The following is a 19,470-nucleotide window of genomic DNA, read 5'->3' as shown; positions in this document are numbered from 1 at the left end:
TTTGATGCTGCTCTTTTAAGGTAAATGCTGTGTCTCATTCCCAAATAGATGATAAAAGCCAAACTTATTTATTCGTATTAAGCTGTGTGCACCAGAGTGTGACCTTGAGTGCATCAGCTTCAGCAGCTCCGACTGGCTTTAGTGGTCAGGTCAGAGTTGAGGGCAGAGCCGGTGAAGTAATGCTTTTTTTTTCTTTAGTTGTTAATTAAAAGAACCATTTAAGCATGTTCCATATTATTTAATCTGTGTTTATAATGAGGAGAGAAGACATGTGAGAGGGAATATGATGGGGATCTGCCAGGCGCACCAGTTTTCCCAAGAAACATTTTTTTTCACACTGGACAAAATGTTAAGCACATGTGCGCCCAGATGGGCTGCTCCCCCGAGCCCTGAGTCAGTTGGCAGTCTCTGATGTAGCCTAAATAATCATCATTGTACTTTCTAAAGCTAACCCTCTTCAGACTCACTTCAGTCAGATACTTTTTTACTTTTCTTTTGTGTTTTTTGTTATGGCAGCCACCAACACTCCTTTGTGGTTTGGACAACTCACTCGCTGCTGGCTGCCTGTCCGACTTACCACCTGACGGGGTAAACGTACCAGTACATGTGTGATCATAGTCCTTCACCCATCCTCCTCTGGACTAGTCCTCAGTCTCCTGGTCAATATTCATGTGTCCCTGTGTTTGCCTGGCCTGCCAGACCCACACGTCTTTGTAAAGTACTGTCAAAGCGTGTATTGTCTCCTAAATTTCTGATAGGCAGACTAACCAAATAGAGAAACACATGGTCTATTTTATGTAAAAACAGATATGGTGGATTACAAGTAAAAAAGGGGCAACAAAAATAACACGGAGGACTGGGAATGAACAGATTTCTGCTGAATCAACAAGCGAAGCACTAAACCTTTATTTATCTTGTGTAAAATAGCATTCATATTTTGTTCTGAATGATACAAGAATAACGGAGAAGAAATGTCTTACACATTTGAAAGACACGTGATACAAATTAATGGCTGTGATAGGGCTCTCAAGTTTTAATGTTTTTTGTAATGCTCTCTGGTGGGATTATTAAAACAGAATGTAGGAGCCACTGGCTGGTCAGGCAATCCCTGTGTAGCTCCATACCCGCCGATCCAAGGTCTGTCTCAAAGTTGGTGTCCTATGTCAGTGGTCACTTCCTTGTCCATCAGTATTTGTTATCAGGCCTGTCACAATAATTACTCTAGGTATATTAAATCTGATAGGTAAACTAGAGGCTCAAATTTCTAGTGTACTGTACAATTAAGTTCCTCTAAGTATTTGTAAAGTCTGTCATTTACATTCACTCAATCATGTTCAGTTGTGTTGTGTTGAGTATGAGTAGTTCATTATTATGTAGCCACATGCACTAGAATCCACAAATATATGTGGCTGGGATTCTCCGCCGATTGGAAATTGCTGTTACTAAGAATGTAAAAGGTAATTTTATTCCACTAAATGTCGGACTAGAGAGGGCTGGTTGTAAAATGACTGTTTGCTTCATGTCACAGAACCATTAGGAAGGTCTCATATTAGGCTGAGAAACAGTGGCTTAATGGTTAGGACAGTGGTCCCCCAACGTGAACAAGTTTTGTCATTGTGTCCTTAGGCAAGACACAACACCCATCTTTCCTATAACAGTGAGTGACTGGTGGTAGTTAGAGGAGCCAATGCTGCAGATTGGCAGTTTCACTTTGGTCAGTCTGCCCCAAGGCAGCTGTGAGTGAATGAATACAGCAATGTAAAGTGCTTTAGGTTTCTTGAAAGGCACTTTATAAATCCAGTGCATTATAATTATATTAACATCTAATCCCAGGTCTGTAGAACTGATTACACTTGCCATTTCACATCACGTTTAATGTAATTGAAAAGTTTATACCTGCAATAAAATGAATAGAAAATGACCTAAACTGTTTTGCTTACCACATCAAAAATCATGTGTGTGTTCAGACTTGCTTCATTACATAAAACATCCCCAAACCCATTAGTCTCCACATCTGACGAGTGCTGCCAGCTCTTTAGACCATTTAAAGGCACAAATCTGCTGCGATGCTGAGCCAGACTGTTTTTGTAAAAAGAATATTTTATCAAAACAGGCCCATCTTCATTGGAAATAGAAAATTAATTTCAACTCAAATGAATTTTAACTCAGATGCCACACCTGCTGATTTCTCTGTCATCTTCACACAGTGCTGTGCTGGTAGTTGTAGTATTTGAGGCCCATGTTCATTCAATAGAATGAATGTAGATCTTTGTAGAGCTCTAAAGCCACAATCAGAATCTCTGCATCTGTTACTGAAACTGTATGAAGTTAGCCTAGCTATATCATACAAAATATATTTAAATGCTAAATAATACTGTATATTGTCAGCCAAAAGTGTAAATGTTATTGTAGTTATAATAGAGCAATTGTTTTCCATAATTAACCCCTTTTATAGAGTGCCTCTGTAAGCTTGTTTATTTTATTTGTTGAGTATTCTTGATCCGGTCTCTCCAAGGTGAGCGGTTGTTTTTATTTGAATATGCAGGACATTTGACAGGAGACTCGGAGGAGCAGAATAGCCTTCTATTAGTGCGCTGTGTTTACTTATGAGATGTTTGGAGACCGTTTTAACAGATGATTAATGCTTGGCTGCCTTCATTTTCAGACTTATCATTTTGGGCAGAATGAGCTTCAGCCTGATGTCCCAAGAGGACGCCCCCTGGAGCCTTGACTCCCTCTCCCATCTCTGCACGCTCCCTCCACCACAGCGAGCCGCTTACACCACATTACATCACATGCACAAGATCCAAGTTCGACATAATCCTCAACATATTTTGTTTGTATTGTCCTGAAGCGCAGGATTAACATCGCAATGTGTCTTGAATCATACCCAAGAAGTTTTTTTCCTTTTTTTATTAGTAGTACACGGTGAGTGTAGTTTGCACTCCTGTCTCTCAGCACAGCTGTATTGTTCTATTTTGACTCGTTGTCTGCACTATAGTTATTCCTCTATTCTAATGTCTATATAGCAAGGATGCAAGAAAGAAACATAAAAATTTTTTTTTGCTCCAAGGCATTATTGAAAAGGTTACTCCAAGTACAATAAAAAACCCTTCTGATTTTAGTCATGCAACCTTTAGATGACAATTTTTGCAACAATTGGGCTACCACTACCGCATTTTTTTCCTTTAAGTGTCACTTTGAAAACTTCCTTGTCCTACTTCTGGGTGACTAAAATTAGACCAATGCACGTGTGTTTTTGAGACTTTTCCTTGAGTAAAACTTATTTTTTTCTCTCTTTGTAGATCCCTTGTGGAGGACGACGACGCGCACATGAAAGTGGCTCTGGGCTATGGCGATATGGGCATCTCTGCTCACTTGCAGGCGTCCAAAACTGGCAACACGCGCTTCTTCACGAGCAACACGCACAGCTCTGTGGTTCTTCAGGTCAGTGTCCAGATCACTGTTAGATATTTAAGGGTAAAAAGATGCTAAAATGTAGGTCTATAACAAACAAACTGTCAAATATGTACATTTGCAGGTACAGTTTAGCATGACTGATTGAATGTTGCAAAAAAAAAAAAAAAAAATTAGTGCAGAGCTCTTCCCTTTTTTAATATTGCTAGATTTCCTCATGTGGTAATTCCTAGAAATGTTACATATAATCTAATATCCTTTCAGAGTACATTAAAGTGTCTTGTTTTATGGGTCTGTCCACATTCTGTACCTGGGGGCTTAAGAGACTGAATAATTAAAAAAACATGGAGCAAAGAGACAAAAATCTTAATGACAAAGTCCCACCAACTTAATCTATGCTTAACATGTATCAAGAAACAAGTTCTTTTTCAGTTTTACCACCTCTGAGTTAAAATAATGTGAAAGCCCCCTGGCAGCATACATTATAGACTGAATATTTTATCAAACGTCTTACTCTTTACTGTATTCTTTTGGGATTTGATCCATAACATGAACATTATAACCTGCTGACTTGCGTTCAAACCGCTCTATTATCTCTTAAGGTTTATTTAATGACCTACTTTTAGGAAAATGTGTTTATACTCAAATTATTCACTTGCTATTAGAGCGATGACCTTCTACAAGAAATGCCCTTTCTTTGATAAACGCTACAAATACATATTACAAATGGCTTCTAAATATGCTAATGTCTGATTGAGTGTATGCATAAGTTTGGGATCTTTACCATAAACAGAATATATATGCAACACAAACTGCTGATTTTTATAGTGCGTGATATTGAAACCCAAATCGATCTGTTATCCACTGGGCCTGCTTTGTTACTCATTTGCATAAAGTTTACATCAGCTGGTTGTGTCGTTGGACTGCGTGGCTGCTGCAGTGTCTGCCTGTGTCACTCTCTCTGTGGAAATAAATGGGTGTTGGCCCCATTTTCTCTTCATTAATCATTTGGAGTCACCGCGAGGTAATGAATGATAATGATTTTCTAGGCCGGCTGAACTCTCGCCCCGCAGACACAGTTAGCTTGTGTACCTAATCACGCTGGGCTAATTAACAAATACTGTCTTATCATTTAAAACAATATTTAGACAGTGTGCTGTAATTACATTTGAGGTGTATACTCTGGTGTAGGGACATCATATTGATAAGTCTTATAATAGTGGGGTGTCTTTTATTTACATTACAGATTGACGGATGGCCTACTTCTATCCACTTGAACAAAAAGAAGTTAAAAGAACACTGTAACTTAATGAGTGGGAAGTCTGTCTTCATGATAATGTTTCCACAGTGTGGGACTAACTGAATAAGTGGATATAAATTGAATACATTGAAAAACATGCATTCTTACTGTGAGTGGGGTCACCTGTTTGTCTTCATGTGGATAGATAAGAAAAATGCCATACTGTGTGGAACATTCCAAGCAAAATGGTAACATATCAATGGAGACAAGCAGGTGGCGGACTCTCCACTAGAAAACCTTTTAAATCTGAAAGTTTTTATAATCTCAGTATTTATTAGCTGTAGCCCAAAAAAACAAAATACAGGGTTTCTATAAAGTGTCTTTACAATAAAAAAAATACATATATTACAAAGACAACTGATAAGATATCTCAACAAGATGTCTTAATCAGACTATTGTACTCGGTGGTTTCCAAAGTTTTTACCTTATTCAGTATGTCTCTTTATGGGGACCATTAGTCACACAAAGCCGTGTTCACTCATCAATGGTTGCAATCGCATCTGTTATCTTTTTCTTTAGTTCAGTAATGTCCCACATCTTTGTTCGATACACGATATCTTAAAAACAGCCCCATAGAAGGAAATCCAGAGGTGTGAGATCTGGTGAACGTGGTGGCCACAAAATTGGTCCATCCCTTCCAATCCAACGGTCTGGAAATGTTTGATTGAGGAACTCACAAACATGCAAACCCTTGATTCACTGTTTTGATGGTTAAAATAGGTTTAATTCATATTAACTTTTTGTTTTGTACATTTTACCAAGTAGAAAAACACATAAAAAACAATGCACTTTATGTTCATTCATCTTCAATAAATGGAAGATATTTTTTTAAATTTTTATTTTCAGTGAAAATTGAATTGATCATTACATGTTCGGAAAGCCTTTATTTTTTCATGGAATTGTATCGAATTGATTTGAAGTGTATTGTATGGAATTGACAGGGCATTGTATCGACTTGCATATCGTATTGTGGCCTATATATCGAGGTATGTATTGTATAGGTAACGTACATTGTGGTATAACTGGCACTGTAAATAATAGTGTAGATTTTTGCTGTAGAATACAGATCCAACCTGATGTGCTAAAAGCACTGGATGCAGGTGAGGATCCTGGAGGGAAAACAAAACTCTCACAGCACTTATCATGTGTAGACTGCCTTTGGCACAAGCCACACTTAGGCTGTGAACAAATGTGCTGAAGATGACTCTCCAAAGAGTCACTGGTGCTGTATCCATCACAAGCAAACAGCTGGGCCCTTTGCACCACCAGGAACCGTATTGATCAAAGTAAAAGGACTGCTTTCTTTGTTTTAATTACAAACTATTCATCTGTGGATACTTAAGCTATTAACACAATGGCATAGTTTTAGCTTGTAATGCTGCATAATACCTGTTGTTAACCATGCTTGACAACTTTTTACTTTACTCTGTTTTGGAGCTACTGCAAATTCTTGTTCCTGTTGTAAAATGATTTGCTTATTGATTTAGCACAGCTATTACTATATAAATTCATTCTTTGCATCACAATGCAGTCTACTACAGTATTGGAACGATCATTACATATCCTTCTATCACTCAATGCATGGGATACCTTTGCTGAAAATGTTTTCTTTACTAATCCAGATTAAAGAGAATTAAACAAAAAAATCTTAGCTGACACTGTGCACATCTGCCCCCTTTGCTTGTGCCCCTCAGGGATTCGACCAGCTGAGGATAGAGGGCCTGCTCTGTGATGTGACTTTGGTGGCAGGAGATGGAGACGAAGCATTTCCTGTGCACCGTGCCATGATGGCCTCCTCCTCCGACTATTTCAAAGCCATGTTTACAGGTCAGTGCTAATTAGATCCAGGCTAGCTCAATATACAACATATAAGGGTGTATAAAGGCTCGCTTATGTTTTAACCTTAATTCTGTTGCACTTAAATTGTATTACAAAGCAAGCATTATACTTTTGTTCATAAATGTTGCAGTGCTTTAACACAGTCCTAGTTCTGTCACAACCATTTTGCCTCAAGAGAACCACCCACAGTGACTTTCCACCCATTGGGTTCCGTTGTTGTGTTGTGTGTATCTATAATTCATATAGGTTGCTAGTTGCTACCTGATTAAAGCGACTGACACTCTCAAACTTGAATTTGCCAAAATAAATTGTGGTGTTCGGTTCCCTTCAAATCCAAATTTGTGTGTTTAAAAAAAAAATTATATATATATATATATATATATATATATATATATAATGTGTGTGTATGTGTATATATATATATATATATGTGTATATATATATATATATGTGTATATATATATATATGTGTGTATATATATATATATGTGTATATGTGTATATATATATATATGTATATGTGTGTATATATGACAGGCAGCATATGCGCATATATAAGAGATGTTCTTGTTAATTACCTTGGCTCCGTATTGTTGCAGTCTTGCAACATTTTAGAGAGTAGGTGCAAAAATTATGTTTTATAGTCTGACCATGGAGGCTGGTAGTGATGATGAAGAATGAAGTTCAAATAAATATATGTAAGTATAATATAACATTGAATCTACTTCCATGGTGACAAAAGGTTACACCACCACGCCAAGATGCAGTTTAAATCTGTGAAGAGGCAACACCTAACTTACAGTTAAAATTCATATTTTTCCAGGTATTTTTGGGCAATTAAAACAGCTGCAATTAGCATTAAACATGCAAGACAGATCAATTTAATGCCATTATCTGGAACATTCCAGGCAAAGCAATAATCAACAGAACTCCAACAGAAAAATTACATAGTGCACCTTAACCTTACCTGAATTATAATGTTTAGATTAGAACATAGATTGGCTTACACTGCTAACATTGTTGTAAACATTCAAAATGTTGTTGTTTTCACTAAACGCAACTACAACACTTATACTTATAAAAGCAAATGTGGTTCTGTTTTTTTCCGCTGTAAGCCTAATTGAGTTTTTTCAGTTATGTAACTTGTTTTACTCTGTGCCGCTTGAAATCAGATGGAAGTGGCTGCTAGCGAACCACTCAGGCAAATAGGATTATGGACGATTCCTTTGCCACTTTTAAAAATGGTCTTATTTCCAACTCTTTACTCTCACAGGTGGGATGAAAGAGCAGGATTTAATGTGCATCAAGCTCCACGGGGTGAACAGAATAGGCCTGAAGAAGATCATTGACTTTATCTATACAGCAAAGTTGTCGCTGAACATGGAAAATCTGCAGGACACACTGGAGGCGGCTAGCTTTCTCCAAATCCTCCCCGTGCTGGATTTCTGCAAGGTTTTTCTTATATCTGGGGTAAGGACATCACATGAAAGGAAAAGTGAATTTATGTTCGAGATGTCACTATATCACATTTTTAGGGTTAAGAAAACTGAAAGAAGAGCCATCACAATTTAACAATTTAATAAATTTTTGACACTGTGAATGAACAGTGAAATCCTCAATTATTGCTCACATTCTATAAATGAATTATGATATTTTAAGGACCTGAAGCGACTTACTTTTTGTTTCTAAAATTATGTAGTCACGTATGGTAAGAAATAAAAAATAATAATTATGATTAAAGATGAACCAATTAATCTTGATTCATTACATCTCTATTTTATTATTGTTTGACATATTACTTACATAAATGTGTTACCAGTCAAGGAATTGTCCGACATCTCCAGTTTTCTTTGTGTTGATTAGTTCTAAAGGTAAGTTTACAATGTTGTTTTCCCAACACTGTAAAATTTAAAAAAAGAATACATATCAAATACGGTTTTGGACCACAATCAAAACGGGTTCATTTGAATTTTAAATTGTTAATTAGGAATATATGTCTTAATGCAAATTCAATTAAAAAAGCTTAAATTAACTGAAAAGACTGTTGTTCAAAATGTTCTTGCTTAATACTGATATTTCATGTGTAATGTGAAAGCCTTTATGGAAATTGACTTTTAGCTTGAGAATTATCGCTGCTTTTAAAATGTGTTTAATGTATGCTGTTCCTCTGTGCCTGCATCTCATTTGAACAAATTAAGTTCAGGATTAGACATTTTTGATGTGGTCCCACTATTTTTTACAGGTCTCTCTTGACAACTGTGTAGAGGTCGGACGCATTGCCAACACGTACAATCTCACTGAAGTGGACAAATATGTAAACAACTTCATTTTGAAAAACTTTCCTTCGTTGCTTGGCACCGGAGAGTTTGTGAAGTTACCTTTTGAACGTTTGGCTTTCGTATTGTCGAGCAACAGCTTAAAACACTGCAGCGAATTGGACCTTTTCAAAGCTGCATGTCGCTGGCTGCGCTTTGAGGATGGCAGAATGGATTACGCCTCCAAACTCATGAAGAACATCAGATTCCCCCTCATGAACCCACAAGAGCTCATCAACCACGTTCAGACTGTAGACTTTATGCGCACAGATAACACTTGTGTCAACCTCCTGCTGGAAGCTAGCAACTACCAAATGATGCCCTACATGCAGCCAGTCATGCAGTCAGAAAGGACAGCCATTCGATCAGACAGTGCTCACCTGGTCACTCTAGGCGGAGTCTTGCGTCAACAATTGGTTGTGAGCAAAGAGCTGCGATTATTTGACGAAAAGGCTCATGAGTGGAAAGCCCTGGCACCAATGGATGCGCCGCGGTACCAGCACGGCATCGCAGTGATCGGGAACTTCCTGTACGTGGTGGGCGGCCAAAGTAACTACGACACCAAAGGCAAGACGGCAGTGGACACGGTGTTCCGCTATGACCCGCGTTACAACAAGTGGATGCAGGTGGCATGCCTTAACGAGAAGCGCACCTTCTTCCACCTCAGTGCACTCAAGGGACACCTCTACGCCGTGGGGGGGAGGAACGCCGCGGGGGAGCTCGGTAAGGCAACACCCAGCTCATTTGTTTTTGACTCATCCCTCAATGCCTTTAATTAATGTTGTATGAGACATTAATACCTCTTTAAATGTCAAAAAATGCCAGGGAAATGATTATACTGCTGTAGAAGAGTAAAGTCATTTGCGACATAAACATATAAGATAATACTGCATTAAACATACTTTAAGTCTCTACATATGCAGAAGTAACAACAACCCAGAACACCCCCCATTTTTGTGAACATTTTTGACTTGGGCTACTTCTTTTTTTCAATTTTTTATCGTTTTTTTTTTTTTTTTTAATTCAAATGTAATTTTACTTTTCTGATGTCTTTATTGAATTATTTTTGTAGATAATACCCCTCTAATAGTGTACTGAAAACCACCATACAGGCCATTACAACATTTTCAAATGTATTCATTGAAATTAATCAAATGTATGAAATTGAAAAATGATGACCTTTTGAGTTGTACCATAATAGTGAAGATTTATTCAGTTCAGACTTAACATTGGACTGGAGCTCTTCTCTCCGTTGATGTTGAATATATATTTAGAAGGTATTTGTTTGGTGATGCAGTGTAGCTGGTGTGGGCTCAGTAGTAGTGACCCATAGTGTGGTGCCACCCAGTATTTAAACCAGTGAGTAAGACCCATGGACACAGTCTGGTCCTCTGGGTTATAATTAGACCAAAATACACGAACCCCATTCATTGGCTGTCTACACAACTGTCTGTTTTTAGCTTTACGGCCCTGTACTGCTGTGTGTGGTTTTGCCTTGAGGTTGTTTTTTGCCCAGCCTCTGTATTGTATTTGTTTATCCTGGGCAGGGCGTATAATGGGTGGGGTTTTATTGTTTAGTCTCAAAGCCAAGACTATAAAAAATACAGACTTTGAATCATTAAAGGTGTATTTAAAGATTCTTTTATTACATAGTCACCACAAGATATGCTTTCTTCATTTTAGGTTTTCTGTTAACCAGCTATTTAACTAGATATACTTGAACTAGGGTGTGCCTGCATTTGCCCATATTATTACTACCTCAGCATATAATTCACTGTCTTATCTGTAATACAAGCCGTTCAGCATATGCTAGATTATGTGCCTCCTCAAGGTGACTTTGATGAGAGTTGTTGAGCAAGCAAAGAGCAGCTCTTTTCCCACTGCGATTTACCCAGCTGTCCCGGGACCAGCTTACAGCCTTGAATGGGACATTCTACTTTTAAATACCAAATGGTTGTATTCTGTTTGATGTGTGATATATTGCTGAAGGAAATATAGGCGATAAATAATATTGCTACTGACACAATAACAGGGCATCAGGACATTCCCCAAAAATAAATAAAATAGTATTTGTACAATATAATAAAAAATGACCTGCAATTTAAAAAATGGCAGAATGAAACACTTTGGTAGTTATTTTGTATAGATTATGAGTCATAGTTATTTATTCAAACCGTTACAGCTTGTTTAGACCAAAAAAAAAGGATGTATTGAATTGTATCTTGTATGCAAACAAAGTTGCATGTTTTCATTTGTATTTTTTATTGTAGATGGACATTTGTTAAAAGTAGGGATATTAATTTAGACATTAGATATAACCTACCAAATATACACACTTTTGTACATTACATTATAATGCCTTGCCTCAACTTTCCCGAGAAGTTCACAGTCTAAAACAATGGGTAGTTATTTCCAAAGTCTCCCCTTGCCTGAACACACAAACTGTAAAAAGAACTTGGAGGTGCTTCATGCTTGTCGAGGGGTCACGTATACACCAATTACTCCCAATGAACGTCACTCCTCCTAATCCAGGAAACGCAGACACTGGGATACACAGAAGGGATTCACCGGGGCTGAAAGATAAAGGGTGCCCCCATCTCTATCCCCATCTCCTTATTTCCTGTGCTGCTGTGCTTTGTGCGCCTGGTGGGGTAGTCTTTAAGTGTGTGTTGGCTCTCACGCTGAGACCCTCCAAGGCCTTATTTGCCGCTGTGTGTCCTCCTTAGCTGTGTCTCGACCTACTTTAATGCTGTCCTCTCCTCTTTCTTTAAGCTACTGTGGAGTGCTATAACCCCAGGACAAACGAATGGACATACGTTGCCAAAATGAATGAGCCGCACTATGGACACGCTGGGACGGTGTACGGCGGCTACATGTATATTTCAGGTATGACAGCCTAAGTTTCACCTAAAATAACAGTATCCAACTCTGTGTTGAGCTGTGTATCATCCCCATGACTCACCAGGTTCAGTCTGAGTTTGGGTCATATTTTAAACCAGTGAGATGATTCTGTCATGGAACACCTAGATGCCCCTAGATGTGGGTGATAATTTCAATTTTAGATCCTGAAGTTTGTTGTCTAAAAATAATGATTTTAAATATCTTGTGTATCACTGTATGTTGTTTATTTGAGCATATTTAATAGCACAATATTTGTATGATATCAGTTATTGACACTCTACACTGTAATATGAGGTAATGTTTAGCAAATGAATGACATTGCCATCTTTATTTTGAAGAATTCTTTTGCAGATCTTATTAATACTTTGCATATACATCACGCTGGCGGGGTTCTACATGTATGTGTATGACAGAATGTTCATCAGTTATCTTGGACAATGCAAACACTGCCCAAAAAGATCTGAAAATGTGTTGTTTAAATGCATTTATGCATTTTTTTAGTTTTCATGAGCCTGTGATCAATATGAGTGTGCAGTATCCTGCTTAGGTGTTCGACTTTCAACAAATTGGTGGTGACTTAACAGCAAAATTGTTGCATAAAGGTAGTTTGTGACTGTAATGTTATTTGAGAGACTTCTTTAACAGTTGGAACAACAACAGGTGAGCTGATTTTGTATTAAGTCTTTCTGGTCAGATTGTGTTAAAATAATGTCTAACAAAGCCTCAGACAGAGCAGAGCCTTCAGTTGACATTACACCACCAGGGAACATTGATGACATCAGCTGCAAAGTATCAATAGTTGTTGAACTTTGATCATGATTAATATAACCAATACTTTAAATTACTTTTTATTCGGCCAAATTGTTGATGCACTTTAGATTACGAAGACATTACTCGTCGTCTCTTGTCTTGGCTGAATGCAGGTGAACCCAGGTAAAGTAGTAGCTTGGAGTGGTGGAGCCATGACTAGACAATAAAACGGTCCCAGCTTTGTAGGTGCCTCCTCAGTCCTTGTTCACTTTTAGGATTGAACCAAAATCCAGCATTATGGAGATGAGCCCTAGTTTCATAGTGTGACTAATCCAGTGCAATGCTCCATAGAGAAGGGAGGGGAAAGATAGGAGCTAGGAGACGAGAAGGAGGGAAGGAGACTAGAGGCTGTGTAGGAGGTGAGCACAAAAGGCTTGTGTTAATCTGTCTTGGCCCTCTGCACTATTGTTACAACCAGGCACATTATTGATGTTTTGCATGTTGAAGTAGCATTGAGATTTAGTAATATCAAAAACCTTTCAGTCTGTGTTCACCAACATGACTCAGCCGAAACATGCACAGATTTACTTTTATCTTTGAATATATAATCCAGTTTGGCACACACTCTTTCATTCATTCATACATCTACCTGATTTATTAACATGTGTGTTTTATATCTATTAGACTGAAATAATGTAACTGTTTCATTCCATACCTAGAGAAATGTCATAATTCTGCCAGGTATGTTAATGTCCTCATTTAGATTCAAATCATAATTTTGTTTCATAAAAATCTTCAAATTTCATTCTTCTTCCAGGTGGCTTTAATCTTTTTTCTCAGATCTTGTCCTTTCAAGCTGCCCCCGGCAGTGCACATGAAGCCTACAGTTATTCCATAATCCATCAGGCTCATTACTCATGAAACCTTTTGTCTGTCAAGATGTTAGTGTCACTGATGTTTCCTTTTCTTTTATGAGGGAAAATTGCACTCAAATTGGATTTTACAGCTATGTGGTTGCCAGTGACCAGGGCTTTGATTTTTGTGTTGCTAAAATGCTACTGTGTATGTTTTCACAAAAGCTTATGCCTTTGTCATATTTCATATTGTTGTAAGTAACTACTTTACTGAAGTCTGCCTTAATTAGCCATACACCACAGCTTGTTTGTGGAGGTATACACACAATCATCTCTGCCTCGTTTTAGTAAACTAATATTGCAGTTGGCATGAGAATAAACTGGGACTCTGTGTTTACGTGGGACCGCACTCCAATCCACCAACCTGGAAATATGTGTGGCACAAGATGAAAGTCTCATTTTTACATTTTTAAGAAGAAATAAACTCAAATGGTGAATAAGGAAGTAGTCGCGTCTAGGCTAATCTGCTGCGTGCCAGCTGTTTCAGTGGCTTTTGCTCCAGGCCCCTCTCTGCACTGCCTCACTGATTCTGGGGCTTTTCTGCTCTTTCTAATGGACTCTTTTGTTGTTAGCCTCATGTTTCACTCTTTTCACTTGAGCTGCTGACAAGCTTTATAAGTGACCACAGTGTAGCTGCTACAAGCATTGACACAATGCCATGAGCTGTGTGTCTGGGTAGGCACAGGCCAGGCCTAAGTCTAAGCCACTACAGATAACAATGATAAAATCGATGATAAATGTAATGGAACAGCACACAATCATGTACACACTTGCCGGAGTATTGCATCCACAGGCCGTGCTTAATGTGAATGTTCAGGAATGTAAGACAAAATGGCACTACTGCAGTTTGTGGAACTTTAGAGGTTTTTACCTCTAAACCACTCCTGGACAATTACACCTTTTTGTGGAATGAAGAGTATTAAACAGCAATAAAAATTTGATAATCTCCAAAAATGTGATCTCAACAAAACCTGTTCTGTCAATCGTCCACATAATTTTTCATATTAACCTAAGCGTTGCGGCCTCGAGGGCAGGGGTCCTGTACAAGGTGACCCGTGCAGAAGTGCTCTGTGTGCGTCTGTCACAGTGGATCAGCTCACGGTGAGCGGGCGGCACTGCTGAACTGTCCAAAAGGATTCTGTCAGCCTCATCACCGTGACAACCACAGACACTCTCAGCTCAGCACAGTCCAGACTGGACCACAGATTAACATCTGCACAGACGCTGCAGGCACACAATTAAAACCATTTGTCTAATGAGACTCAAATCCTCAGACACCAGCGGCCTTATTTGATACTGCAATTTAAAATAAAATTAATTCTATAAGTCCATCAAACTGTAAGATGCAAAATACACATAAAATATTGACATTATTATAATTAGAAGTTGACCCACAAAAGTTCAATTTCAACAAACACTAATTACCAGTCATTGTTGGTTCAAAAGCTAAAATTGCCAAGCATTTTGCAGACCAGCTGAAAGAGCAAGCATGCCATCAGTGGCACATATACCACAGTTTTAGAAACCTAATTTATTTAACTCAATTAAAATTTGTTGCCTCATATGTAAACAGTATCCACCTAACAGGCCAATGCTTGATTATAGTGCTATATTTCCTGTAGGGTATTTTTAATATTGGAATAAATTACGAAAAACTTGAGATAATTGCAGGCTTCCTGAGTGTAAAAATGGATCAATTGGTCCTTGAGTGTTGCCATTTTCCTTTAGGGACTGCAGTCTATACTATACAGAACAGTGGTTTGTTCAGGTTTAAAGTCAGATCATTATAAGGCTCTGCTCTGGACACTTAATCTTTAAAGAGTATTTCTGAAAATTGCTGAGTGTCTCTCTACACCTCATTGCTCCAACCCGGAGGGGTGACAGAGGAGGGACACAGGTGAGGCAAACAGCCAAACTGGACACTGCTAAGAGATCCATTCTGCCAAAACCCCAAAACGTATTTAAATCTAAAAATATGGCAACATTTATTTATAATTTTATAGTTTATAAAGTTCCAGAAACAGATTTTAAATAAAACTATAATCTTATAGTTCTTACAGATCTCATAGTTACCACATAGTTGGTCCCTAGTCAAGTCTTGAAATGCTTAATATTTGTATTTATTTTGAAAAGCCTATGAGAAAAATGAATGCCATTTTTTTAAACTTCTGGAACCAGAGGGGTGGGGCTGAACTTTATGCCTTATGACCGTATGCTGAATTGTTTAAGGGTAAACCTATAAATTCTTTAAGTCATAACTTGGCCATAGCTTGATCATTGCCTTTTTTCATGTTTTGAACACATGAGAGAAATTAAAATTGTGGCTGCTACTGATTGTTATATTCCAAAAACGGTATTGAATAAATGTTACACCCAATGTTTGTCTGACAGAAGCTTCAGTTTGACTAATTGTTGCCGCACTCATTTCATGACACTTACTAGTGGGATCGCAGGATAGTGGTCAGACATCGCTGTATCAGTGTGCAGACTTGAATAACAGCATGGGCCTCTTGAGAGGAATTAGAGAGAGTGGACGTCTGCTCCGCTCTTCTTGTCACAGTTTAATGGCACGCTTGTCCTGAGGAGTTCTCGGATAAGGGACACGGATAGTGGCGCTGTCGTTGAATTTGATTGGTCCGAGACACCCAGCTTCCGAGATCTGAGTCAGTATTTGGACAATAGTTGACAGCACACCATCACTGAGCAGCTGAAAAAAAACTGATCCTGCCACTCTTCATTGCTCCTAGTTGCTCTCTGCCTGGCGGGGAGGAGAGAGGGGAGGGCTGAATCCAACCCAAATGCATGCTGGGATTGCGTTCCTCTTTATTTTAAGCCTTCCCTGTAGACATGTCCTGTATTATTCTCGTTTTTCTTCCCACTTTGGCATAGTGTTTTTGTGTTGTGTCTAAAAAATCTTTCTGTGCTCATAGACGCTTTGTAATGTGTGCCTCTTTTTAGTAACCGCTCATCATCGACATTATCTCACCCTGCACAAAAGAGACTGAAGAAAAAGTGATGTTGCTCCAGTTTGTAATGCAATTCTCCACAACAGTGTGGTTAGCCCTTTGAAAAGAAAACTGATGCCACAATAAGATAAATATTTATGTGCATAATATCAACATAATAATCCAAAGCTCAGCTGTGGTCTAGACAAAGTGTGATCTTTTTGATTTAGTTTCTAGGACTATACTCAAAGGTCATCTGGTTCAAGAGTGAAGTACTCATGACACTGCAGCACAGCACTTAAACAAATAGTAAATTTGTTCTTCATATTGCAAGAAAAGTGACCTGAGTGATCTTCATCTGTATCTCAAGGCTCATCGTCTTCTTGAGTCTATAATTCCTATTATTTTCCTGTTCCAGGGGGAATCACTCACGACACTTTCCAGAAGGAGCTGATGTGCTTCGACCCGGACGCAGACAAATGGACTCAGAAAGCACCCATGACGACGGTGCGTGGCCTGCACTGCATGTGCACTGTGGGCGACCGGCTCTATGTGATCGGAGGAAACCACTTCAGAGGCACCAGTGACTATGATGACGTGCTCAGCTGCGAGTACTACTCCCCTGCTCTGGACTTATGGACGCCAATAGCCGCCATGCTGCGTGGCCAGAGTGACGTGGGCGTGGCCGTGTTTGAGAATAAGATTTATGTGGTGGGCGGGTACTCGTGGAACAATCGCTGTATGGTAGAAATAGTGCAGAAGTACGACCCGGAGAAAGACGAGTGGCACAAAGTGTTTGACTTGCCCGAGTCCCTGGGGGGTATCCGGGCCTGCACGCTTACAGTGTTTCCTCCTGACGACCTGTCGGGCTCCCCCTCCAGAGAGTCGCCGCTGTCGGCACCTTGACACGTAATGGCTGGGCGGCCATAAAGCTACACCCACCCAGCCCTCAGACAAACCCCTATAGACTTTGTTTGCACTTCCTCTTGGACTACATCTGTACTGCTATGTTTCTCCCAGCCCCTCTCCTCAAAGTTGTGCAGAAACTCCTCCTCCTCCTACCCCTCAAGTTCATACCGATACAGTTTGGCAACCTAATTACGTGTTAATGTTGCATATTCGGTATACTCGGTATTCTTTGGCAGGAAACACCTTGACTTGAAAAGTGACTTTGCAAATCAACTTTTCTACCTGATGTCTACTAAGTTTTCTTATTTCTTTTAGAGCTGTGATGTTGACTTTTGCACTGCCGCTGTCTCTCTCTGTCTGTAGAGCTATGCCAGAGTCGAGCAGGTGATTTCAGAGAGCCACAGTGTTTAGGGATAAGTTAGCATCACAACACAAACTGTTTTTTAACTCAGGGCTTGGCACAGGCCCCATTTCTCTTGGACGGTTTCATTTTATTTCCCGCTGTTGCTATGAAACTGTTAACATAATGGTGTTTTCTAAATTTAATAAAGACGATTTTGAAAGTAACATATAATGTACTTCATTCATGGTTTCAGAGATTTAGGTCAATTCTTAAACCTGTTGAGAAGATCTTAAAGTTGATTTCCAAATGCTTCCTCCAAAGGCCATACACAATTAGTCGGTAAGTAGTTTTATGTTTGTGACTGGTGTAAGCTGTATTCTTAATCCCTGCCCGAGCACTAAAAACAAGATTTGTCTTCCTTGTCTTAAAGTGCCTCTGGACACAAAACAAGCTTTAAAATGTAAAATCAGTTTGATCATGGTGGACTTGGTGTTGGGCTGAGGTAAACAACACTGCAGTCATTGTTGTCAATTAGAGTGAAATGCTTTGAGCCCATGCACCCATTAATCCATACAATGTGCCCTAAGGGAGCATTGGCCTGCTCTAGCCTTGTTTTATAACTTTAGTCAAACCACTGAACCAAGAGGGAGAAGTTAAATTTAGTATTTTTTTTTAAAATACAGACAGTTGCAGAATATGAAAAAATAAGGTTGGGATATTATGTTTATAAGTTTGTCAATATTTTGAAATGTTTAACTACATTTCCACCGCTATCAGTATTAAATGTATACATTATATGTTCAATATGGTGACTGAAACGATATGATCACAACTAAGCCTACACTTACAATACATTCCCCAACACAATATTGTAATAGAAAAATAACTAAATGGTTTTAAGATTTGTTTATTTTACTGTATTTCTTTCTGTAATATAAAGCTAACTGGACCCTGGTTCTCTTCCCTCCACAGTCACTCCCTGGCCTCACGACAGCTGCTCCCGTCATCCTGCACATGTCCACCTGCTCCGGGCTGGTCTCCGGCCTGATGGGAGCATATGGCGCCCACAATGTCTGCTTTGTGCTGTCAGTGGGAACAGAAAAAGGTTTGTGTAATCATCAGGTGAGCTGGTCTTGTGTATTAAATCCTCATTATATTCTCATTATATGGATTAATAGTACCCTGTAGTGGGTGTCTAAGTCCAGATTTGAATGTGGTCCTGTGAACTTTTAATACACTTGTCAGTTATATTAATGCTTTGGTTTTATTTTTGGACATAGGCGAGTTTGTTCTGGTTTTCATTGTGTTTAATGTGTCATTTGTAGTTATTTTTGATTTGTGTCATGTTGTTTGGCTCTATTAATAGCTTTTTGTGACATTTCAAAAGATTTTCACAGCAGCTGCTTATTGTCAAGTCCTTTTGATGCCACCATTTGCATCATTCTTTCCAATTCAAAATGTGAAAGGTTATAGTAATGGCTAGAAGAAAGAGAAAGCTAAAAGAAACTTGACTTTTGAATAAAATTATCCAAGTGCTGAAGTACCAAAAAACATTCATAACAAATACTGAATAATTTTGCTTTTTAAAATGAAAGTTCAGAAAATACATCCAAACTTGATTTAGTTTTTTTCTCTTCAAATTTCATCGCTAAAATTTTCAGGAGAATATTCACACAAATACGATTTTATCAAAGTAAGAAGTTGAATTTAAATTGAAGTAGAAATCAAGGCCAATTTACATTTGGACTTTTCTTAACACAAATTGTACCAATATTTGCTGCAGATGGAGTTATATTCACATCGTACAAAGCTGGTATCTGTGAAGTTAAAAAGATTT

The 19,470-nt window shown here is 38.6% G+C and overlaps 1 protein-coding gene across 3 annotated transcripts in view; it reads left to right on the top strand.

Annotated features, from left to right (window-relative positions):
• klhl13 (kelch-like family member 13) overlaps positions 1-17,857 on the top strand; it is a 29,478-nt gene extending 11,621 nt beyond the window's left edge. For all 3 annotated transcript variants that reach the window (XM_033978173.2, XM_055226910.1, XM_033978172.2), the window contains 6 exons: positions 3,306-3,447; positions 6,412-6,544; positions 7,830-8,026; positions 8,799-9,594; positions 11,644-11,757; positions 16,800-17,857. In XM_033978173.2, coding sequence (XP_033834064.1) covers positions 3,306-3,447; positions 6,412-6,544; positions 7,830-8,026; positions 8,799-9,594; positions 11,644-11,757; positions 16,800-17,287 — 1,870 coding nt within the window. In that variant the 3' untranslated portion in view covers positions 17,288-17,857. The remainder of the gene's footprint in view (positions 1-3,305; positions 3,448-6,411; positions 6,545-7,829; positions 8,027-8,798; positions 9,595-11,643; positions 11,758-16,799) is intronic.
• The last annotated feature ends 1,613 nt before the right edge of the window (positions 17,858-19,470 follow it).

This window comes from Periophthalmus magnuspinnatus, chromosome 14 (genome assembly GCF_009829125.3).
Source record: "Periophthalmus magnuspinnatus isolate fPerMag1 chromosome 14, fPerMag1.2.pri, whole genome shotgun sequence".
NCBI lineage: Eukaryota > Metazoa > Chordata > Actinopteri > Gobiiformes > Gobiidae > Periophthalmus > Periophthalmus magnuspinnatus.
This window is presented reverse-complemented; position numbering and strand designations above follow the sequence as displayed.